Genomic DNA, 25,754 nt, shown 5'->3' with positions numbered 1-25,754 from the left:
TTGTTCAGGAATGATGTCTGATTCCTTTTAAAATTTACTGGGTTATATTCAGTTGTGTTCCTCTACAAATGGAATAATCTAGCATAGACTTCCATGACCAGAAGGATGGAGGGAGGTGATTTCCACTGACTTCCCCTTCCTTTTGTAACACCACAGGGGAGGAGGGGGAGAGCTTTGGAGGAACACAGGGAGGGTGGTGTGAGGAAGAGAATATGCAAAAGTCACCTCTGCCCTGCCCACCCCCAGTTTCTGTTCAAATAACCTTGTGTCAGCAGTGTGGAACAGACAGAGATGGGTGACACCCTCCCTTCTTCCATGTTGTAAAAAATAATAATATTAGGGGAATTTATTATTCTTAAACAAGCAATATGCTCCGTAAATCAGTTACTTACTTCCCCCTCCCCAATGGATTCAAACACACATTTAACCCTTTATTCTGCATCCTTGGCTATAGAAACTGTACACGACGGATGCTAAATGTTGCCATAGCACTTTAAAAATAAAACACAAATTGCAGTTAAGTGCACACACCTTGTTTGAAGTTTAGTTGCAACAAGTCTTCAGTCCTCCTTTCCCATCTTCTTGCATTTTTTACATGATTTTTGAGATACAGTATGCTTTGCTCACTAGTAGCCGTGAGCTTTGCTACAACTAGTTCCATAGTATCCAATGGCTTTCAGTATTAGAAAACTTGATCTTGGCTCCCTCTGCAGGTCTTCCTTGAACAAAGTAAACGGCATACTTTCTTTCTCCTGTGTAAATCTACAGATTACACAGTACTAAAAACTACAAACAACACACCTATCAAAGGCTAAAACAAAGTATGTGTTTATAAGAATAAACAAATTCAGATACTTTTGTACGAATAAGATCAGCACCAGACTTCCCCAGAAGCTGAATTAACAAGGCAGTTTAAAACAGCATTTCAGGGTCTTTATTACTGAAGTCAAGAGGTACAGCCACCTATGTTTTTTTAAAAAATATTTACAAATATTTTAAGCAAAGCTGCTAAGTTTGAGGATAGTTAGGATCATCAATAACTGTTATATTGCCTGTGCTCACAACCCAGGTTTATAATGACCAGACGATAGGTTGGCAAATAGCACGAATGTGCCTCTTTAAATAATGACTGAAAATGAAATTGATGACTGTGTACTTCTGTGATGTTATACATGGTTATGGTTCCTGTTTCAAAATAATAGTGCACATTCACAGGTTATCAACCTGCATTTTGCTCTTAAATCAAACACCACGACCTCCCCTGTTCTTGCTCTGAAATAATAGTAATAGTAATAATAATCAAATGCTCTTTTAATAACATTTGAACAGCAAAATGTTTTGTTACTATTAAATATACATATACTTGAGATGTATGGGAAAACTTGCAGATCACACTTTTGTCATAGAAGCAAAATATAATTTAGTATCATGCTAAAAATGATGCAGCACACCTGAAAGTTTGAATCCTCTGAAACTCACACACAAGAAATTAATAAGTGTACAACAAATGGCTAGAAGATTCCAGGCCAGGTTGTGAAATACTTACACCACACAGTACTTTTTGTTGGTTGCAATCCAGAGGAAGGCACTGACCAGTTCTCATCTGCCTCCACACAAAACATATAACCCACAAAAATAGATTGACATACAGAATGGAGGTTATGCTGGAAAGCAAAGCTAGAAGCCTATCTGCATGGGCAAAAGCCTATAGAGACTTTCTGGGTTATGCATGAATATTCCATATTCCACCTTCCTTTCACTTAGGGCCAATTTCCTTATTTGATTTAATATCCAAATTCAACTTTTGTTTTTTTTTTAAAGGACAATAGGAGTTTCTTTTTTTTAGAGGGGGTGGGTAAAATCAGGGTCTACTATAGTTCCACAGTTTTTCCCCTTTTCAGCAATAAAGGTGGTGATGAGAAATTTCACAAATGGACTCCTGTTAGAATAAGATTGATGAGTTCTGGTTCTAAATGAGTCTTGAATCTCGGCATTCTGTTGTGCTGCTACAACAGCCTTACAGTGCAGGCTGCTGAGCTTTAAAAGTACTAGATGAAATGGAAGATGCTTGCCTAGTTCTGAGCCTTAGTAGTAAGGGTCTATATTTACCTCTCCCTCCCTGTGGTGTATTAGAGAGGTTGCGGGGGATAATGGAAATCAGATGTGCTGCTCAGGGTGTGCGTTTCCAGTATCACTCCTCCTTCCAGGATACTTTAAGCCATAAGCATTCCTCATTATATCTATTAATTTAGAACCAATAATAACAGCATATTGGGTTCAGGGATTAGAAAATAAAGTTGGGGGTTGTTTGCCTCCTCCAAGGCTTATATTGTGAGCCTTAGTCACAATTCCCCTGTACCTACATACAAAGAAAAGGCTCGTTATTTTGTAGTTCTCAGAGAGCAAGTGTTATTCTCAATTCTTGAAGGGGGAAGAGTTCTAAAAATGTTTATGAGCAAATACTTTTCTGCATGTCTGGGAAGTCCCCAGAGCCACCAAGTATTGGGGGGGAAATGAATTAATGGGACAGTGTGTGGAATGCTGTGCCATGATGGCAATAGATATATATATATTTCTCTAATGCATTTAGTGGCAACATTTCAAAGGAATGAAATGAATTGAAATGAATCAAATTGAATTGGAATGAATCAACAACATTAACTAGGGTAAGGCTACATTGCTTGTGTTAATTAGTTCATTGTGTGCTCAAGAACCCAACTGATGTCAAAAGATACTTTAACATCCCTTGAGAACAAGAACCAAAATGACACTATTATTATCCCTGACAGCGTCTTTAAAGTGAATTTATAAACAAATGTATCTTCTGTGAATACTAAACTATTTTCTCAAAAATATTTCCAGCAATTTTTGTTAAATTAAATTTGCCTAATGAAATATATAGAAATAGGTTCTAGTTTTCTTGAGCATCTCATAAAAATATAGAATTGATAATCTAAGAGGGAAAATATCTCTGTTTATTGAAACTTTATAAAAATTTAAAATATCCATATAAACTCAATTATAGAATTTGCAAAGGTAACACTTCAACTACAAAAATATACCTGGTGTCTATGTCAACTGGATTACTTATAAAATTGGAATTGTTTTAAGAAGTCACTGTCAGGTTTACAAATTCAGTTTTGTAATTGAGTGCTTTAACATATATAAACATACTAGATTTTACCTTTGGTATATAATTTTAGCTTCTTTGTGCTTTGAACTGAGAGAAAGCTAGGGAATTTGGAGTTTAATGCTTCTGTACAAGCAAAAGAAGTATATTCAAACAGAATATGGGATGCCTGTTCACTTGAAAGAATCATTTCTGTTTATCTCAAGATGTTGTTTTTTTCTACCCAGTGACATACACACACAAAAGCCCTTTGAAAATATTTTCTGCAACATTTGTTCTCTTGCATTAAACATTTCAGAGCATCTGTATAAGCAATGATATGTGGGTCTGGTTTTCACGGCACAATAAGCCAATCTTTCATTATGAATACCACTCTGCAGGTTTAGACGATATGACAAGCCATTCTATGACTTATTTGACCTGTCTGAGCTCCATACAATGGGAAGAAGCCACATGGGGACCTGCCTGGTGTGGAGAGGGGTTCTTCATGATGAAAACATCATTTAAGATGAACACTGGCTTATTGTGACATGCAAACGAGGCCATGATATATGTTATCTACTCCTAAAGGAGTCTTATGACCACATCCTAAGACAGAACACCCTTCTTTTAAACAAGTTGCCTTCCTGCTAAAACCAAATATAATTTTTAGCAAAGTAGTGTGTGTATCTTCTCAACACAAAGATTAGAAATGACAATTTGAAGCAAAACGTATTGTACGTACAATTAACTGTGACAGCTTTCTTAGGATTCTTCTCCCTGTTGGTGGGCTGCAATAGGTTTTGACCCCCATATGTTGGAATAAAAATTGTGGCAGGTCTCCACCCAACTGGGAACCCTGGAAGAGTAGGCCTTCCAATCACAGGTGAGTGCTGCACACTCTGGCACATATGGATCCTTACAATAGTTGTGCATTTCAACACATGGACTGGAGCGAGGGCAGAGCCTACTGCTACCTGCGCATTCACTATGTGGTGAAGATCCTTAGCCTGTGAAGGGAGCAGAAAAAAATATCAGATTTAATAAATTGAACCTATGCTAGCTATATGTTGACAGGCATTAACACCTGAAAGCAAAAGATTCAGCTCTTCTGCATAATGGCAATCAAATACCATGGGCATTAAAAAAATTCAGCTGTAGCACAAGAAATTCAAACATCTTGATTGACAGAATGTACATGTCCCACTTATCCTGATTGAAATGAAGATTCCAGTTGTGCCAGCAGAACTCTTCATGAGTTTTCATGCTTCCTTTTTGTACTCTGCCATCAAAGGTTCTAAATAGAATCTCAAGTCTTTGTGGAATTTGGATAGAAGAGATTCATTTTTGACCTTTAATTAAAAAAAATTAATATAAAAAATCCTTCTGAAATTCTTATGTTCACAAAAAGGTGTTTTGTTTTTTTCTCCTTTTACACATTTTTATGGCAGTAAAGATCTTTCAAAGTTTTTAGTTCTTCAATTAGAGTTTTGTTCTGGTTTTCAAGAACAGCAACTCGATTTTCAAGACATTTCACATATTCTTTCTTCTTTCTACGGCATTCTCGAGCTGCTTCTCTGAAATTCCAAAGCAAAGTTTGTTAATTATTACATAGAAGTCAAACTAGTTTGGAATTACAAGCATTCTGCTTTTGCTTCATAGCTGATGTTCATCTAAAGAGGCTTGCCTTTCTCATTTCACGGACTGTGAAAAGTAAAACAAAGCCGCTTTCTTTGAAAAAATACTGATGTATCTATACTTGACATAAAAATATTTAAAGAGCTGCAAGGATTAGCTCTTTGCAAGCTTGCTATTTTTGCCTGAAGAGTTCAAATTATTTATCCTATCAGTGATCTAACGTTTTTTTTAAAAATGGTCTGGAAATCTGTAAACAGATAAATTATTTCATCTGCCTGAAGCACACATTTCAGGGGAGTACATTTTGGCTTAGTGAACAATAATGCTTTGGGACTAATGAGAAATTGGAGGGTATCTCATAGGCAACTGGACTAGATGGGCCTTCAGCCTGATTCAGCAGAGCCCTGCACATGTCCTTAAATATGCTTTTAATAAAGTAACAAAGTTTGTCTACAATTACACATTTGAAGAAAAGGAAATACAGGGGCTGCAACAGAGGGTATCAGTGATACATGACCCTGCTGAACAAAGTGACACTGTCCTCAGGATAAACATCCACAGCAAATACTTAAATACTCGAAGAGGGATGCGGCCATGGTCCCCTTATACCATTTCTTAATAGCTGGCTAGTTTATTAACACCTTTAAGCTTTCTTTATCGTACCAATAATTTCAAGATTTTAATAAATTGGCACTAGCATTGTTGGGGCAATTTAGTCTCTTCAAATTGTACAACGAGCTTGCAGTGCCTCCAAGGAGATACAAATACAGTATTAGTGACTATTTGTATTTACCACTCTCATCCTAAGACACAAGTGGGAATTAAGAAGATGCTCAAATATGACACCTGTGGATCAGCTGCCAATCTGATCCACTGGGCCAAGTTCTAGGTCTTGTTAACATGACCATGGGGATTAATTGGTCTGTGTTTTTATATTGCTGCTTGATTGGTTTCAGGTTGTGGTTTTGTTGTAATGTTTTAATTGATATCTTGGTGGTGGTTTTTAGACTGTACAGAGCTTAGAAATCTTTGAAATCTAAAGTGGTTTAATAAATGCTTTTAAATACATACATACAAGCACAGTGCATCTGTCTCTGGTGTTGGAAGGACAGGACTGGCTGAAATATGCTTCTCCTTTGAAAACTTCATGAGTTTCCCTCCTGTTTAACTAATGTATTAAAAGGTAAAGGGACCCCTGGCCATTAGGTCCAGTCATGACCGACTCTGGGGTTGCGGCGCTCATCTCGCTTTATTGGCCGAGGGAGCCGGCGTACAGCATGACTAAGCCGTTTCTGGCAAACCAGAGCAACGCACGGAAATGCCGTTTACCTTCCCACCGGAGCGGTACCTATTTATCTACTTGCACTTTTGACGTGCTTTCGAACTGCTAGGTTGGCAGGAGCAGGGACCGAGCAACGGGAGCTCACCCCGTCACAGGGATTCAAACCACCAACCTTCTGATTGGCAAGTTCTAGGCTCTGTGGTTTAACCCACAGCACCACCCACAAACTAATGTATTAGTCTTTCTTAAAAAAGAATTAACAGCCCCCCCTCCTACATTGTTTCTTTAAACTGGAAAAGTTTGAAGAAACAAAAGCGGTCAAACACCCCAAATAATTATAGTCTAAATAAGCATTTGTTTAGAAAGGGGAAAAAAAATTTCTTGGGCAGTGGGGAAGAGGGCAAAATAAGAGAAGTCTACTGCAAATCTTGGGTGATATGATTGTGTAGCCAAAGATTATTTTATGGGGAAAATATTTCAGTGAATGCCTAAGACCAAATGGGAAACCAAATACCTGTTTTTCATCAGCCGTATTTCACGTTTCAACTGTGGATCATCCGTCTTGGTTGACTGAGATGTCAAGGAGACAGGAGCTGTCATCACAACCGTCTGGGGGAGGGAAGTGGTGGTTGGTGTGCTGCGTATCTGGTATGTCTGCATGTCTCCTGATGCAGCTGTTGAGGAACCACAGTAAAGAATGCTGTGAAGAAAGGTGTTTTAAAGAAGACCCACATTTCCTGTTTGAATTCGGGCACACACACAGCCAAGCACAAATGTACACAGCAATGGAGGGTGTACATGTAAAAAACTGGATATGGGCTCAGAAAACAGTAGCCAGATATCTCTTGAAGATTCCTCAAAGATAAACGTTACACCTTTTCAACAATTTTAGTTTTACTTCCCTTCCTTCAGAATGTATTTTGACAAAACTATTTTGAAGCGGCAGCACCTTCAAAACAATGCTGATGAATATACAATATTGGTTAATTACATAATTCTGCTGACTTCATTCCTAAGCAAAAGCTTAAGGAAGCCCAACATGACACTGGCAATGCAAAAACATGATTTGTGTTAAAACTGGGCCCTCAGCTGCTGCATGTGCAATGTTACCGTATTTTTCGCCCTATAGGACGCACCGGCCCATAGGATGCACCTAGCTTTTTGGGGGGGAAATCAAGGGAAAAAATTTTATTTCCCCCCCAGGTTTGCGCAGCCATCCCCAAGCTAGAAGAGGGAGACGGAGCGCTCAGTCTCCCTCTTCTGCCTTCAGGGACAGCCTCTCTAGCCTCCGTGGGGCAGCGGCTTGCCCCGCTGTCCCCCGAGTTTCCAGCCTCCAGATCAGGTCGGGGAATAGCGGGGTGACGGCGCTCCGCCTCCCCGCTATCCCCCGAGCTTATGGGGCTGGTGATGGGGAGAAGCAAGCTTGCTTCTTCCCCCCGCCAGCCTCCAGATCAGGTCGGGGAATAGCGGGGTGACGGCGCTCCGCCTCCCCGCTATCCCCCGAGCTTATGGGGCTGGTGATGGGGAGAAGCAAGCTTGCTTCTTCCCCCCGCCAGCCTCCAGATCAGGTCGGGGAATAGCGGGGTGGCGGTGCTCCGCCTCCCCACTATCCCCCGAGCTTGTGGGCTGCAGGCTGCTGCCCGCAAGCTTTGCGAGCCGGCGGGACCTCCCGCCGGGCCTGCAAGGCTTGCGGATAGCTTCCTGAAGCCTGGAGAGTGAGAGGCGTCGGTGCTTCAGCGAAAGCCTGCATTCGCCCCATAGGATGCACACACATTTCCCCTTCATTTTTGGAGGGGAAAAAGTGCGTCCTATAGGGCGAAAAATACGGTAGTTCACCAGCCCAACTCCTGCCTGGGTCACAGATCCAAGGCATGCTTAATGCTGTACATGCAGATGAGGACACCTTGTTTTAAGAAGGCTGTGCAGAACCCACCCTGGATTCTGCTTATGTAGTACTGCATATTAATAAGGCTTTAGGCATGACACATACAATATACAGACATGTTTAATAGACAAAATTAGAATAATCTGTGACAGTACTGTAAATTTTTTTTAGCCTTAAGAGGCAGCCAGGATGAAAACCCTTCTCAACAATCTTTGGACTGCTGCAGATGAGATAAGCATGTTTAACAGAAATTAACACGGGCTTTACATGGCCATAGCCATAAATCTAACATTGCAATTGTGTGAGAAGGAAAACCTCAGGATTAGGATTGGGCATGAAAGCTGCTGCCTGACAAAAGAATTAGTACCCAGCTACAAAAAGTGAAGTAGGTGTCATCCCTTGGAAAACCAGAGTGTCGGGGAGAAATAGGAGCATTTCTGAATTATTTGTAGTAGGTACTTACTCTGCACGACCACCTGGTTGCTTGGCACAAGTATCTGCTGACCATCAGATGTCTGTACATACTGTAATAGCGAAGTCCCACCAGCATTTGTAAAGGTCTGCAAACCTTGCACACACTCTGTCGCTGGGCTGCTCAGCTGTAATGGTCCATTTGGAGCAATGGCAACTTTAAGACAAGAAATGATGAAACGGAGAAGACACTGATCATTGTACAGCGGTGTGTATGGTAGGTTTATAACTTCTTGACCCCCCCCCCAAAAAAAACCCCACGATTTCCTGTATCATAAAGGGATGAACTTTTGCTTAGAAACACTGACTAATTCTTTTCAGTTGCAAAAAAAGGTCACCCCAAAATGAAAAGCTGGAATTACCGTATATGGAACGTCATATGACTCAATGAAAATGGCTTCAAGAACTTGGCAGAAATATTGAAACCTTGCAAAAATGCATTGCAGGTATTGGAGAATCACCGGAAACGGGAGCCATCCACACTCCACAGATAACAAGAAGTAATCAGTGCTAAGAAAACGCAATCAAAGTGACACAGGAACTTTCTGGTGCTTGCAGCAGAAACAAAAGACAAACTGCGACTTTGATTTATTCTAATCAATAAGAAGTGCTGTACATTGTACAAGCATTAGAAAATTTGCATGCTCTATTTTTCCTATATTATATTATAGTATAATATAATTACATAATACATTATAGTTACATATACAAAAACTGATTTATTGATTTCAGGCAGGACCTCTTTTTCAAAATATTTGGAAATGACGGATGATTGTTTTTAGGCAAAAGTTCATCCAAGCTATAGGAAGATGAGGTTGTAAAAAAGTTAAAACCCTAATATACGGCTATCATGTTCTTTCTGTTGTGCTGATATCACAAAAATATTCCACCAATTACAGTCTCTTTCCTGTGAACAATTTACTTCATTTTGCAACCAGCACCTTCATTTCCCAAACCACATCATAGAACCATGGAATTGTAAAGTTGGAAGGGGACCCAAGGGTCATCTAGTCCACCCCCTGCAATGCAGGAATCCAAATTAAGGCACTCATGACAGATGGCCATCCAGCCTCTGCTTAAAAACCTCAAAGGCGAGTCCACAACATTCTCTTCCTTTTGCTGGCCTGCAAATTCTGATTTATAAACTAGTAATAGATGAATGGGAAAAAAATTCTCAGCAGAATTGTTATAATAATTTCAGAAGGGACCTTTGGATAGCATTATTCTCAGGCTAATACAAAATTCAACTTGAAATATATTTCCAGAAACAGCATTCCTAACACAGACAATTATAAATAATACATACTATATTGTCCAGTGCTTGTTTGGTAAACGGGCGTAGGGACAGACATTGATGTGATAGTAGAGATACCAGGACTTGCTTCATCTCCTTTCCTGTCTCGTGCGTCTTCAGAAGAAAGATCATTGAAGATTTTTCTATAAAAATTACAACAAAGATACCAGACATGGCTGAAAAAACACTTTTTAAAAAATGTAATCATTACTCCCAATGCATAACCCTAGATATGCAGTACAGGTGATTCGCATCTTATGCTTATTCTACTTAGGCGACTGCAGCTTTGCATGGGTGGTAGAGAAGTAAATAAATGACCAGAGAGCAGAAGAAACCCGCTCTCCGTTTACTAATTCTCCTCCGCACACACACCTGCACAAAGCTGTGATCATGGCAGAGGTGGATTTCGGGAGTATGACCGGTTCTGCTGCACTGGGTGCTGAGCCTAGGGGGTGCCACAGGGCATCATAACTATGGCATAGTGATTTAAGTAGAACAAGAGAAGGTGGCAGCATGCATTGACTTTGGGCCTCACACAGGGCGCTGCTGAAATATGAAAGACCCAAGTCAGCCGCTGATTGTGGGCTTACCTGGTTTTGGGAAAGCAGCAGTCCCAGAGCCCTCGCGCTGCTTTCCCTTGGGTGAGGCACCAGGCTTTGGGAAAGAGGCACAAGAGCTCTGGCATGGTCCTAGAGTCCTCCTGTTTCCTTCCCAAAGCTTGGACAAGCATTTTTGCGTATACATGTGGACCCTCATGTAAGATGCGAGTTACTTTTATTTCTTTTCATGGTGGACAGAACCAGAATACAGAGAGAAAGATGCTGCTTTGTGGCTTTGGAGAAAATGACAATTATTTACCTTTTTTTAAAAAAGTTAAATTCCACCTTTCTGCAATACAGGGGTAGGGAACTGGATTGTGTTGGTAGGCCAGATCCTTATCATGACCACCACTCTGCAGCTTCTGAGGGATCTGTCAAACCCTGTGGGCTGCATGCATCTTACCAACCGGAAAAGCTCCGCTGAAGAGCACCAAAGAAATGCATAAGGAACTGACCTATAAGATGGACGGCGTGCTAGGATTCCTCTGGCTTTCTGTGAAGAGCCTATGCTATCTGAGGAATCTTGTGAATCGTCACTTTCTGACAAAGACACCTGAAAGAAACACATTTTGTATTATGTTGCTGAATAGCGTAAGAGACAGCAGGAATGCCAAGAGACACCTTTTGGGAATGCCAAGTATAACCGAATCAGCAGGTTTTCAACCATTTGCAAACGTTTTTTATTACATTTAGAGTTAACAAGTTCAAAAGGAACACACCACTACTGCTATTTAAACTAAAAAAAAATAAACATGATCCATTGTAGAGTTTGTTGTTCTGAAGTAATTCATAGGACTGCAATATAAAACAAGCACACAAACACTTACTGCAAACTCATGAGAAAAGGGGTTGGTCAAAGTTTCTGGAATAGTTGCAAAAATATTTGGTGTTGGGTATGTTGAAAAAGATGGGTTTAAACAGCAGTGCAAATGGTGATAGCATTAAGAAGTCAATAGTCTATCATTCTTCTGTTTGAATAAGTGAATGTGTGATGTAGGAAGGAACAAAGATTGGTCTTTGCTGGTACAGGTCTGCTAAGCATTAAAATCAGAACAGCACCAGTTTATTTTAACAATACCTAATTTTGCAGTGAAGCCTGTAGCAATGTAATGATATATATTCAAGGCTCCAAAATGAAAATATGCAGATTTTGATAAGGAAGGAAGAACAGAAGGAAACAAAACAGGAATGTCTCAAGGACTCTTGGATTTTCATTCTTTCTGCGCACTTCACCAGTTTGGCAAATGTCAACAGTCCTTCTGGTGTTCCCAAATAAACGTCTTTCATTTACAGCTAACTGGTGAAGCAGCAGCCAAAGCTCCACAGGGCATAGAGCTCTTGCAAAAGTATGTTGGTAAAGTAAAACAAAAAGAAGGCTGCTGTCAGGAGAGAGGGGCAGCTCTAGTTTTCCCTCAGTTTTCAGCGATGAAATTGCAGCATTTATATCCTACAGAACTCCTAAGTGTAAGACAAATTCCTCTATATTAGAAACAAAATGACTGCTTTTAGATCTTTGACATATGTAACACAGACAATGCACAAACATTGGAGTTTTAATTATTATTTTTAGGGGGCAATACTACTGCTATCTTCAACTAAGGCTTCAACTAGGGCTATCGTATAGGTGGAGCAAATTTGTTTCCTGTTGCTGGAGAGGGCAGGACCCAAACCAATAAGTTCAAATTCCCAAAAAGGGGTTTTCAACTAATCATCTGGAAGAACTTCCTGATAGCATGAATAGTCCAACAGTTAAACAAGCTGCCTTGGAAAAGTGGTGGGCTCTCTTTCATTAGATGTTTGTAAGCAGAGGCTGGGTGGCCATCTACCAAGGATGCTGTTGCAGCCAATTTGCATTAGATTACCTTTAGGTCTCTTCCAATGCTAAGATTGTATTATTATAAATAACCAACAACACCTTAAGAGAAGGCTTACAAGGCTTTTCAAGACAGCTGAAAACATACACAATTGATCAAAACATGAAAAATATTTTCTATTGTTTGTTTAGCTTTAGCTTTTCTTGTTTGGTTTTGTGTTGTTTTTGATTTTTTAATCATTGGTGCACATAATCCTGAAGATTTTAAATACTGCATTTAGTTTATGTGAGGTCTTATCTGTCCAACCAGCCATAGTAACTACTGGCTCCAAAGAGTGGATGAGGTAAAAGTTCTACCCACCCACCCAGAGTTCCTCCTATTGGCTCCACCCAAGTTCTGATCGTTGATGCACTTCCTAGCCATGTCAAAACGTTGCAATGCAGTCTTTGGCTCATGGGGGAGGAGTAGTTTCATAATGAGAAAAAGACAAAATTACACACACACACGCCCAAAAAAACCCACTTTCCCTGCTGTGCTATATAGAACACTAAAAGGCTCAAGTTAAGGCTCTCAGTCACAGCACTTTATTCCTATGTAACAGGATATGAGGGAGGCTTCCAGAGAGCAAGAAAAGAAGACTACTTTTTCCTTTCACTCCTGTAATACTCCTAAACAATATATTGTAGCTCAGTAATAGACCACATGTTTTGCATGCAGCAGGTCCCAGGTTCCACCCCTGGGCAACTCCACTCAGCTCTGGGAAACACTCCTGCCTGAAACCTCTGAACAGTCACTACAAGTTAGTGTGATCAGTACTGAGCTAAAGGATAAATTGTCTCTCTCAGTGAAGGTAGCTTCCTGTGTTTGTAGACAGCTTTATCTGCCCATTGCTGTAACAGCAGTGAAGTGGTATTGGGGGTTACTCACACTTACACAAGGTGCAATCCTGTGAAGGATGGTAACACCTCATTCTGCCCATGCAACCCTTCCAGGGCTACTTCCTTTTTCTTACAATATCACTCTCCCCACCCCAGTTTTTAGAGTTTCTTCCCAGGCCTTCACATCTCTAGATGTGGGGGGCATAGAGGGAGTGCAAATTTCATTGGACAAGTGGAAGTTGTCCACCGGACTTGGTTTTGACCTTTTAATTAATTGGTGTTTAGAACATTAGGCATTTTAATAAAGGAGCTTTGCTGGCTTGCTGTTGTCACCCCACAATAGGCTGAAATGCACTATAGCAAAATTCAGGTGCTGTCAATAAAACTTCCAAAGAAAGTTAATAGTACCTGCACTGATTGCCCTTGTGGTGAGTGAATGACAGATGAGGTTTGAGCTGTATGAATGACTCCCTGGACTTGATCCCCAGAGAGCTGAACCACTGTCAGTGGAGTTTGACCTCTAAGGGACATCTGAAACAAATCAAGAGTTGATTAGCCAAATCATGAAAAACACAATTTAGGCAATACAGTGGTGCCTCGCAAGACGAAATTAATTCGTTCCGCGAGTTTTGTTGTCTTGCGATTTTTTTCGTCTTGCGAAGCACGGTGTCGGGAAAGTTTTGGAAAAGCTTCAAAAATCACCAAAGTCTTCAAAAACCTCAAAAAAGGCTACCACACCGCGTTCTATGAGTTGCTCCTCAAAGTCAAGTCGCAACTGTATTAACGGTGTTAAGAAAAAGGAAACAAACTTGCAAGACGTTTCCGTCTTGTGAAGCAAGCCCATAGGGAAAATCGTCTTGCGAAGCAGCTCAAAAAACAAAAAACCCTTTCGTCTAGCGAGTTTTTTGTCTTGCGAGGCATTCGTCTTGCGAGGTACCACTGTAAATCAATAAGCGCCTACATTTAATGACACTGAGACTGAGGAAGAATAGTACTAAATTTCTAGTAAGACAAGACTTCTTAATATCCATCTGAATATCCATTTTTGAATAGTGGTTGCATTTAGCCAGCTATCATATCAAGACACCTCAGTTCACACAAGTTCACACTAGATATCCTCAGGGGTAATGTGCCACTCAAAACATACATGATTTTCAGCCCAAGTAAGATCGTTTTCAAAATCTAATCACAAAAGGTGGCTATTTTATGTAATTATTCGTTTCTGCTTTACAGTAACTAAGACAAAGATGGGCAACCTGCAGCTTGGGAGCCTTTTGCACTGACCTCATTTTATGCAGCCCTAACACTTCCTGAAACTGCCCCCATTCCTCCATGCCATCAGACGTCCCTCTTTTCTGTTCATTTTCTCCTTTTTTTAAAAAAGCTTTTTACTCATTTCATGGCTTGGAGAAAGTAATTCTGTCCAACCCCAACTGTCTGAGATTGGTAGTCTTGTGCATATATACATGTACAGACTCTGGGCATAAGCACATCTGTAATTGGGAATTCTACTCTGAGATCACTATGGTGAAAAATGAAGCAGGGCAATCGTTATTCCAAAATAGCTAATTCAGAACACTTTTGTCTCTGGATCTGTCCACTGCCTGTATATGGTTCCCAACAGATTACCCTGGAGAAAATTACCTCCCCCGCCGCTGCCGCCAACAAAAAAAAAAGGTTGACCACCCATGCTGTAAGAAGTCGTGCTTTTCTGACTTCCACTGACAAGAAAGTTCTGAAATTCAGACACTCTGCAACAGAACCCAAATTCATTAATTTTCAGTGCCATCTAGCAAGTACAGCCTCTGCTCTTTTCAACTCAGATCAAGCAGAGCACATGCATAAGCACCAATAAAATGAAACTTCACAACCTTAGTGCTTGGTGGACTGCACCCTTTGTTTTGCTCCTGTCCTTTGTGCTAAGGTCAGAAAGGCCGTAGGAAGCAAAAATACTGAAGCAAACAACAGCTGATTAACCAGTATTTTTATAGCAGATTTGTTATGATTCTGTGACTGGGAGACAGTTTTTCAGAATTAGCAACTCTTAAGTTAAAAAACATGGAGGTGCTCAGCTTTCCCATTTCTTTGCTTAGCCGGTCAGCCTAGGTGATCCTGGAATAAGATCTAAAGAAAGAACATTTGGATTTTATGAGACACGTCAATATCTAGTGGATATGGATGTATTTTCAGCTCCACACAGGAAACACATGATTAACTCAAATTCCTGGAAATTATGTATGCGCGCGCGCACACACACACACACACACACACACACAAATATAAATATTATGCACTGTAAAAAAAACCACAACCAATATTGTACAGTAAAATTTCAAATGAAAAATTCCTTAGAGGATCTGACCTTAGATAGCTTTCTTTACCTGTTGAGAAACACGAGAAAGCTGAGCTGCTTGTAGCGTGGTACCTTGTAAAGATGCTGCTTGTGGAGGTGTTGCTGAATTGTTACTGTTGCTTTTGTGAGCCTCTTCCATAATCAGCCTATAAGAAACCAAAAGACAGCAAAATGCAGAGTTTATTATTACCCAAGAGAGACGGATGCTTTTCAAAGAGTGCCAGAGGACATTATAAAATAATACTGCCTTGTTGGTGATTACTGTCTTGGCTCTACCCACAGTTGTGTCTGCCAGCCATCATAAAGAGGATCTTGCATCAGGAGTTGTCAATATGCGCAATTCAGAGACAGGCCTAGAACCTTGCTGAAAGCAATGGAACTTAAGCAGCCTGAAACATTTTAAATCTTGCTGATTTCAATGAGACTTTGGTACACTGAACTTCCCTGGATTATGCCCACTGACAAGTATTCTGGACACCACCTTTGCTGCTGCCATGAATTTTGGACCTTGAAGAAATACAACGGCCTTCCACTATGCTAGATGGACCATTAGTTTGAAACTGTGTAATACGGTTCTTTATATCCTTGTGAGCGACACCTATTTGATACAATAGTGTGGTAATTAGTCACATAATGATCTTGTCACTTATAAATTCTATTTTTTACTGAAATGAAAAAATCCATATATAATAGTAATTTGGATACAGAGCTCCTGTGAACATAACTCAGTGCACAGGATGCTCCTGCCTTGGGGCAAGGAAAGAGGGTTTTTTCTGATTTCTTCTCCTCTCCTGACCCCCTCAAAAGAATTTCTAGAACAGAGCACAGAGGACTTGCAGGAAGAAAGCAGAATGGGTGAAAATCACCTCCACTGTGCCACAGGTTTTTCTTCCCCCACAAGGAGAGAACAATAGGGGAGGAGTGGGGGTGGTGGAGGACAACTTATTTGTATTCTAGTTTATTTCAGAACTTTCTGCATCCATGATATGTAACTGCCGTGCGTTTTATTACACCTGCTGCACAATTAAGCATTTCCTGGTCAACAGCACCAGGGTATGGACAGACAGTGTTCCAATAAAAATACCTCTGAAGCAGTCAAAGATGATCTGCCAGTTCTGAGCATGTTGTTACACAACATTTGAAATAGTTGCAAGAGCTGTTGCTGAGAAACTGGAAATTACATTTCTCTCAATGGAAATATGAGTCATTGATTTTTCCCTGCCGAGACCAACCACAGGAGCTCAGTCCTAAAACCTGAAGAATGCAAGTCACCATAATGAAAAAGTCTCAAGAGCTTCACTTCAGCCTTTCTATTCTTAATCAGATGAATCGTGCTATCAAACAGCAGACACCTCTCATGAACACAATGACAACTTAGCACATACTACACCCTCTCTCTCTCTCTCTCTCTCTCTCACACACACACACACACACACACAGAGAGAGAGAGAGAGAGAGAGAGAGAGATTCTACAAGTGAACTCAGATGTTGAGTTATAATAGCTACAAAGAGAAAACCAAGCTGCTAAGCAATGAGGGAGGTTTCAGCAGCTCAGTGGGATGCCAAGATTTGCAGAACCAGAGAAAATGCTTTGGAGGGGAATGTAAGAAGACAACCCCCTACCCCCACAGCCCAATCATATCAGACCATGCTCAGTGACCATAAAATGCTCAGTGGTTTTTTGGAGTGAGGGACATGCTGGTGGTAATAGAGAAATAGAGCCAGCAACGGCTGGCTGACTGGAACACTGAACAAGAACATTCCAAACTGCAACATTCAGTTGCAGCTCCACTTGTACTATTCTACTGCTATGGTTTTCAAACTATCCTCCAAAGAACTCTGGTGTTTCTCAATAAGGAGATCAGTAAAAGTGGGAAAACTTCCCTAAAAGGGAGCTAGCCCACCATTACCAATATGTGCAATGTGCAGCTGCCCAGGAGTTTTGTGAGTGTTCTATAAAGTGCCCTCTCTGTTCACAAAGAATAGCAATGAGGCACAATAGGCCTGGTCAGTGCTCTGCAAGAACTGTGCATCCTGGAACATGCCCCACAGTCTTCTGCAATGAGAAGGACTTAATCAGCCAAAAAGTCAATACAGGAGTTCCTTAAAGAGTTTGAAAACTATGTACTTTTTCTAATTACAAAGGAGGGGGGAGGCTAATTCAGTATTATTGTTTACAAATTGAAAGAACAAGGCTTTTAAAAGCTTGTAAGGAACATGATCTGGAAATATCTCTTCCATCTCAGGGAATCTCTATTGTAACCTTCCACACAAAATGAGACATAAAGGTGTCACAAAATAACACCACCCAACTACAAAGAACACAGTGTTTGTATTCTGCAGGCTAAGATTGTGACTATATTACTTATTATTATTATTATTATTATTATTATTATTATTATTATTATTTCTGTAGCGCCCTTTATCCAAGGATTGCATGGCAGATTACAATATAGAAACACAAAATACATGTCATAATAACAAACAAAAACAATACTCTCCCATTCAGTTTAGAAGGCCATAGAGTGTTTAATTAGTCAAAGGCCTGGGAGAAGAAGAATATTCTTGCCTGATGCCTAAAGATATGTAACAAAGGTGCCAGATGAGCCTCCCTGGGGGAGAGCATTCCACAAGCAGGGAGCCACCACAGAAAAGCCTTGTTCTCATGTTGCTGCCCTCTGGACCTCTTGCAAAGGAGGCACACAAAGAAGGGTCCAGATCAATTCATATTGGGAGAGGTGGTCCTTGAGGTCTTGTGGTCCTGAGCCACGTAAAGCTATATAGATCAAAACCAGCCCTTTGAATTGTGCTCAGAACTAACTGGCAGCCAGTGCAGTCGGGCCAGGATTGGCATTATATGCTCAAACCATTTTGCCCCAGTGAGCAACCTAGCCACTGAATTCTGCACCAGCTGAAGTTTCTGAATCATTTTCAGAGGCAGACCCACATGTAATGTATTGCAGTAACCTAACCTAGAGGTTACCGGAGCACAGACAACAGCAGTTAGGCTATCCCTGTCCAGATAGGAGCGCAGCTGAAGTTGAGGGAAGGCACTCCGTACCACTGAGGCCACTTGAGACTCAAATGACAGCAATGGAACTGGAAGGTGCAGAGGTGGCAAAGAGTAAGGGGAGGGAACTTTGGCAAGGAGTACAGTAATGGGAAGTGGAGGGGCTTTGCAGGAGAAGTGCTTTGGGGTGGGAGTTAGGGAGGTTGCCAAGTGAGCAGGGATGTCACTTCCTAGTTATAATTAAAACAAAGGCAGAAACTGAGTCAGAACAGGCTGAGTCAATATACTACTTTCACACTTTTGTGGGTGCTCACAAATTCAAGAAAAAAACAGGCAAAACGTAATCAAACTGGGTTCTGCCTCATAGACAATTTCTAAAATAAATAAAAACATTAAAAGGTGATCAGAGAAAAGGAAAGAAAAACAAAAAGCAATAGCAAGTGTCTCAAAATCTATGTCACACATTCAACTAGTGACCTAGACACAAAATAAACAAGAATTGCAGTTCTCAAGATATTTGCCTAATTCATTATTTTCATTTATATGGACCCTTGCATTTTTTAATTGGAGCGACATAATGTAATTACACAAGAAGCAAGTTTATTACTTAATTGGTAAAAAGCAAATGAAAGTCCCTTTCATATGCTGTTCTTATGATATTACAAAAGCAACAAAACCTTATTATCTTAACTGTTCTTGCATTAAGCTTGGTTTAGCATAGGAACAAGAGTGGCAGGTGGGGTGCCATGCCAACATAGCTCTTGGATGTGCCTCTTTGCCCAGTCCTTCCACAGCTGATGGGCCAGTGCCACCAGCAAGGGGCAGCTCAATGTGCCTGCCCAAGTGGCAGATGGGTAGAAGCTACTGCCAGTAGTGGTCAGCTACAACATGGGAAAGGAAAGAGCTGGCCATGCTGCTGTCACATGATGGCAATGGGCTCAATTCAGGCCTCTTCAATATACCAGCTTGGGATCTGAGGCAGCAAAGGGACACCTTTTCCTCCGCCACCTCAACAACTACTTGAAAAGCTTTTCAGACATGTGTACTGTGTACAAAAATAGCACTTTACTGATGTTTCTTAAACATCAGTAAAACAAACATACTAAATCAAATCTCAATTGATTTGGGCAATGGGATGTTACCAAAAAAAAAAAAAAAAAAAAGCTCTGATTGAAAATTTTCTAGAAAACCACCATCACTGCTACCGCGTTGAACAATGCAAAACAAGACATTCATCTCTAATATGAAGCCTGTTTTATCTAATCACAATCAATTCTTTCCTACATGAACAAATGAAATGTAGTGCTTAATAGTCTTCTTTTAATTAAGATGAAAAGAAGTCAATATATATTGACTTGATCTATCTGCAAGTTAAATATTCTATTATTATTTGCTAAACAAAATTTAACCAAACAATGAATAGTGAATTACTGATATTAGTTGACATGACTGACTCTTCTAAATTAAGTTACTTGATGCAACAGAAGCACCATAATCTCTTCATGCAGCCTTATAGTTATTTTAAATACTGTTTCAAGAGTATCTTCCAAAATATTAGTTTTTCAGAGCAGTGAATTCACCCTTCCCAATGTGGTAGTTTCCTCCGTACCATCTTGCAGCACTTCTGAATCACCTCTTCTGCTCTAATTTAACCCTATTAATACTTAGTATGCCTACTGCAATTTTGAGTGTTCAAAATGCTTCACATGCATTACATTGTTGTAACCTTACCCCAACCTTACAAGGTAGGCCATCACACAGATGGGGAGGGGGCCCAACAGTGTGAGAGAGTGGCTTAAATAAGGCCATGAAGTGAGTTCATGCCAAAGGAGGGATTTGACTTGTGGCCTTCACTAACCTAACAAAGCGAGAAAGAACAATCTTTTAATTCTTCTTCTTAAAGAGTTTAATAAACTTAGGCTTTTCTTATCATTATTATATATGTGGCAAGGATTTCTATTAACTTGTTATAGAGTTCCCAATTTTTTGGTATTTTGGAAGAACTATAATTCAGGAGAAAAGAAACTATTCCAGTTAACCACTTTAGATGCTGAGAGAATTCTGTAGCCAACTGGAAAAACATACGTACACTCCAGCTCTTGGCAACTGTAAAATATTTAGATCAAGCCAAAATTTTCAGAACACAGACAAAACTGGAAACAGATAATCATCCAGAAGAGTTTCATAGCTCTTACTAGACGAAGAAATGTAGCTTTCTGTTTCTATAGCACTTTTGGAGAATCATGAAACCTGTACAAACTGTCCAATCTATTATCAGGGATGTAAACATCTCAAGTGCCTGCTGGTGCATGGGTATCTGAAATATTTTTACAACCTTTGTCCAAATGTAAGGCTAACAGGGGGGACGCGGGTGGCGCTGTGGGTTAAACCACAGAGCCTAAGACTTTCCAATCAGAAGGTTGGCGGTTTGAATCCCCGCGATGGGGTGAGCTCCCGCTGCTTGGTCCCTGCTCCTGCCAACCTAGCAGTTCGAAAGCACGTCAAAGTGCAAGTAGATAAATAGGTACCGCTCCAGCGGGAAGGTAAACGGCGCTGCTCTGGTTCGCCAGAAGCAGCTTAGTCATGCTGGCCACATGACCCGGAAGCTGTACACCGGCTCCCTTGGCCAATAAAGTGAGATGAGCGTCACAACCCCAGAGTCGGCCACGACTGGACCTAATGGTCAGGGGTCCCTTTACCTTTAAGGCTAACAGGCAATGTTAACAACTGTAGCCCTGATCAGGCACTACTCATGTGAAGGAGCAACAAAGGGGCTGCAGGGACTCACTTTTAACCCTAACCCAGTCATCACACAGCTTGTGCCATACTCCCAAGTGCTCAGGGCTAACTTCTGCTGTGGGGAGCCTTTTTTTCTTGTGTAAGTTTCTAAATCATGTGGGGAGCCTACACAACTAGGAAAGGCTTTCCATGTCAGAAGTTACACCTGAACAAGTGGGAAGCTGGCACACTCCATACAAAGATGGGGGTGGAGCTAAAGGTATTGCCCCTTTGTACTTGTGTTGATCCTTCATACGAGGTCTTACTACTTTTCTTTCTTCCTCTCTTTGTTGTGTTTAATACTGCTAAAAGTTTCCTTTTGTTTCTCCCACACAAAATGTTTGATCGTCTTGATGATGTAATGTTTTACTTTCTGATCTTTCTCTATACCACCTTAAACTTTGATCAAGCTTGTAATTTGCCACTACCTGCAGCAGGAAGTAACTGCACCTAAAGAGCAGCCAAGCAGCAAACTGTACCTGTCCCACACTATGCCCTCTTCTAAAGCTGTGTCACACATATACTCAGCTAGGTCTAGTTGAACGCACAGCTTATATTGTCCCATCTTTACCAAGCCACAAAGAGTTAGCAATGCACAGTATCCATGCAGCCACTTGGTAAACTGGCTGGCTGCAAATATACAATGAGAATTTTACAATTCTGCAGCTTTAGGAGCACACTATAGATAACCAGCTTACCATCTGGTTACATGTACACCACAGTAAACTAACACTAATGTTCCAGTCTAAACTCATGGTTCTTCAAAAACTCCTTGGGCAACCCAAGACCTCTTATTCCAGTTAAACATCTTGATCTCTTTTGCTCTTGCTTCTATGTAAGTCATTCTCTTCATAAACTTCTTGTGCTCCTCTTATGTGTTCCAATGTCTTCTGAAGCAAGGTTAGCAGAGAGCTCTTTCTATGGTGGCGCCTTGTATGTGGATTCCCTGCCCTGAGAGATTACATCATATTCTTCTTTATTTGTGCTCCACTGGCAACTGAACTTAGTAAAAACAGCTTTTGATTCTGTTGCTGTTTAATGTACTGATCGAGGCTGCCCTCTTTTTTGCCATTGTTTATAAAATAATTTGATAATCTGACTTTAATAGTTTGATTACTGTGCTTTCTTATGTGAATTTCTGTTTTATTTAATTGCCTTAAGCAAATCCTTGGAAAAGTGTGATATAAATTATTAGAATAATGATTTATGAAAAGCCTATTCTGCTCTCTTTTAAGAAATGCTCAAAACATACCATTGTTCTCTTATTTTACTCTTCATTAATTTCTTATCATTCATTTTAAAACAGCTTCTACAACTTAAAACTCATTTTAATTATCACTTTAGATTTGGGCTTACTATTGCTTACACATTCCCTCCCTTTTCATTTTGTAAATTGTAAACCACTTTGGGCAGGAATCTATCTATTTTCTTGTTTGTAACACTCGGGTGTAGTAGTAAAACTATTGTTTATTTATAGCGCATCACCAATGTACACACTTTACAGAACAACATAATCAAAAGAAATAGTCCATGCTCCAATAAATTTATAACTAACATTTCAATAGTGAGGAAGACAAGATAAGATGAAGAGCAGGAGTGGGAAACTTGTGACTAGATGCTGGTGGACTTTGGACTCCCATCAGCCCTATACGGCATTGCCAATGGTCAGGCATGATGGGAGCTACAGTTCAACATCTGGAAAGCTACTGGTTCCCTATCCCTGTATTAAAAGAAAATGAATATGTAATTAACTCAGTCAAAGAAGGTACAATTATTTCATGAGTGATGTAAAAGAGAAACTGCAAACACCCTTTTCATAGAATTGTAAAGTTGGAAGGGCCCTAAGGATCATCTAGTCCAACCCCCTGCAATGCATTTTAGATTACTTATTTGGATCACTCATTTTAGATCACTACAGCTCTACATTGTCTCTTTAAAACAATTATGAACAAGAATTACCCTTGAAAGACATATTAGAAGTAGCCCCCCAAAGTTGGGCGAACTAGAGTAGATTATTTAAAGGTTCTCATTTGATTATCTTCAACAAGCTCAGAGCTATATCACAAGCCTTGGTTTGGCACAGAGTATATGGTGAGCTAGAAACTGCAGCCAATTCTGCCTAAACAGAATACATGTATGAGATTCATTTTCATACACCTGTCTGCCACTGTTTTCACATTACAACTTCACACACTCCCTTTCAATATACCATTGCAGCTGTACACCTTTCTAGAGCTGCTTCCCAAAACCCACTAAAGACCAGTAAAATCAGCAGATTCAAGCACACCTAAAACCAACAGCAGAATAAAAGCAGCTGTCATTGTAATTTGACGTCTGTGAACTACCCTGAACATTTTGTTCAAAAGGCAGGATATAAATATTTTAACAATATATCCCCAGCACAGCTTTACAGATAGAATTTTAAAGCCTGGGGGAAATAAAAAAAGACAATCGGAGTTGATGCCAGGCGAGCCTTCCTCTGGAAAAGCATATCTTAAGGATACACCTAAATACACACAAACACACACAGACGACACACAGCACTGCGGAAGTTGCACCTGAGCACAAAGGAAGCCGACCTTCCGTTTAAGATTAAGCCCATCACGTGACTCGCTTTAGGTACTTAAAAACTGTACACAGGCGTTCACTGCAGCCAACGCCAAGGGGCCGAGGTCTCTTTGCCCTGCTCCCCACACCGATAAAACATCGGAGGGAGCCGAGCTCCCCTCAAAGTTGATGGGCGTTGTCACTCAAATGGTGGTGCGCGTGCCAGATCGGTTATGTGCGTGTGCCACAATCTTGCGATCGATCATGCAGGGCGGGGGTTAACCTGCACAAACACGCGCACCCCCCAAAAAATATTTTATTCAAGTGGGCAAACCTGGTTGGAAATAAGGCGGCAAACGCATCTTTTATCAAAGTGCAACCCAAACGCCTGCAAGTCGAAAGCTTGCTTGAGACTTGTGCGAAGGTTTTGGTTGCTTCCCAACTTCCGACTATTATTATTATTAATAATAATATCTTTGCTTTCGAAGCCCCCCCCTCGCCTAATAATAATAATAATATCTTTGCTTTCGAAGCCCCCCTCGCCTAATAATAATAATAATATCTTTGCTTTCGAAGCCCCCTCTCGCCAACTGTCAGGAGAGGGAGGCCAGAGGAGGCGGCAGCAGCAGCAGCAGCCGGCGGGCGGGCGGGCGAGCCCGAGGGGCAGCCGAGCCCTCGCCCATAGCGAGCGAGGCGTCCGCGGGTGAGACCCGGCGCTTGTGCAACAGCTGCGGCGGGCGAAGGTCTGCCTCCCGCCGGGGCGTCAGGGGACGGGCGAGGGCGCTTCGCCCTCCCTCCCGCCAAATCCCAACCGCCTCGCGAGCGCCTTTTCGAACGGGAACCGCTCGCGAGCGCCCGGCTTCCGCGAGCCGCCTCTCCCTCCTCCCGAGGCGTTTCCCCGACCCGCTCGCTCTCTCGCCCGCCCTCCTTCCCTTCCCTCGCGCTCGTTGATTCGGCCGCGTCCGCCTCGCCTCGCGCCCTGATTGAGTCGCCGCCGGTCGCGCCCGCTTTTACCTCAGAGAGACGACACCGCCGCCGGCTTCGCCTCGGCCTCACGCGGCGCCCGTGAGGGGAGGAGGGACGGAAGGCGGCGGAGGCGGAGGCGCCGCCGCCGCCCTAACGCCTCAGGGAAGCCAGAGCCGCCGCCAGCATTGTCGGGAGTAGGCCCCGCCAGGGAGAAGAAGCACGCACTCCCTCAGACACGCACCCTCTCGCTCTGGAGCTCGGGGTGGGCGGGTTGCGACGATAGAGTGCGCCGGAGGCCAGAGCTAGAGAGGGCTGCTGCCTTTGACGATAGAGCCGCCGCCTTCGCTGAAGCCTAGAGCAGCCGCTGCGCGAGCGCTCGGGGCACCACCGAGGCGCGGGCGTTCGGAGCATAGAGCGGCAGGGCTGCGCGTTCGGTAGAGTTTTCAGGGCGCCGCTAAGATCTTGGCGGTCGTGAAGCTGCGCAGCCCCGCCAGTTATCGCGCGCCTAGCAACAAATGTATTTTAATTAAAAAAATTTTTTATTGAATTTATATGCCTCCTTTTTCCTTAAGAGGACCCAGGGCGGCTCACAGAATTTTTACTGAATTTATGTGCCGCCTTTCCTTAAGAGGACCCAGGGCGGTGCACAGAATTTTTATTGAATTTATATGCCGCCTTTCCTCAAGAGATCCCAGGGCGGTTCACATAATTTTTATTACATTTATATGCTGACTTTTATTCTTTGAACTGCCCTGGGATCTCTTAAGGAAAGGCTGATTACAGCGAATAAATAAGAGCACAGGGTTGCAGCGCGATCCTATCTGTGTATACTTTATTTGAGCCAAGAGAAAGCATGGGGTAGACCAGGCATTATTTCCTTAACATGGAAGATGTGATAGGAATTTTGAGGTCTTAAAGGTAAAGGGACCCCTGACCATTAGGTCCAGTCATGACTCACGGGTTGCGGTGCTCATCTCGCTTTATTGGCCGAGGGAGCCGGTGTACAGCTTCCAGGACATGTGGCCAGCATGACTAAGCCGCTTCTGGCGAACCAGAGCAGCGCACGGAAATAACGTTTACCTTCCCGCTGGAGCGGTACCTATTTATCTACTTGCACTTTGATGTGCTTT

At 41.7% G+C, this 25,754-nt stretch overlaps 1 protein-coding gene across 4 annotated transcripts; it reads right to left on the bottom strand.

Annotated features, from left to right (window-relative positions):
* Positions 1-3,950: 3,950 nt before the first annotated feature.
* On the bottom strand, positions 3,951-24,940 carry ATF1 (activating transcription factor 1). 4 transcript variants are annotated; one of them, XM_077923937.1, is made up of 8 exons: positions 24,673-24,940; positions 15,352-15,469; positions 13,379-13,501; positions 10,734-10,831; positions 9,692-9,822; positions 8,378-8,542; positions 6,544-6,703; positions 3,951-4,119 (listed from the first exon to the last, which is right to left on the bottom strand). In XM_077923937.1, the coding sequence occupies exons 2-8, from the start codon at positions 15,460-15,462 to the stop codon at positions 4,098-4,100; spliced, it is 810 nt and encodes a 269-aa protein (XP_077780063.1). In that variant the 5' UTR covers positions 15,463-15,469; positions 24,673-24,940; the 3' UTR covers positions 3,951-4,097. The 4 variants fall into 4 exon arrangements, with proteins under 4 accessions (XP_077780063.1, XP_028566730.2, XP_028566737.2 ...); XM_028710897.2 differs by having other exon boundaries at positions 3,977-4,686; positions 24,673-24,937; XM_028710904.2 differs by lacking the exon at positions 24,673-24,940 and having other exon boundaries at positions 3,977-4,686; positions 15,333-15,471.
* Between the last annotated feature and the right edge of the window lie 814 nt (positions 24,941-25,754).

Source organism: Podarcis muralis, chromosome 2, assembly GCF_964188315.1.
Source record: "Podarcis muralis chromosome 2, rPodMur119.hap1.1, whole genome shotgun sequence".
Lineage (NCBI taxonomy): Eukaryota > Metazoa > Chordata > Lepidosauria > Squamata > Lacertidae > Podarcis > Podarcis muralis.
The sequence above is the reverse complement of the archived record's forward strand: the minus strand, read 5'-3'. Positions and strand labels throughout refer to the sequence as shown.

Bases quoted from the DNA above. Each gene is read 5' to 3' on its own strand.
- ATF1 (XM_028710897.2), bottom strand. From the start codon at position 15,462: ATGGAAGAGGCTCACAAAAGCAACAGTAACAATTCAGCAACACCTCCA. The intron at 9,823-10,733 runs GTCAGTTCCTTA...TAATTTTTATAG, and splicing joins GCACGCCGTCCATCTTATAG to AAAAATCTTCAATGATCTTT. The intron at 6,704-8,377 runs GTAAGTACCTAC...GTTCCTCAACAG, and splicing joins CAACCAGGTGGTCGTGCAGA to CTGCATCAGGAGACATGCAG.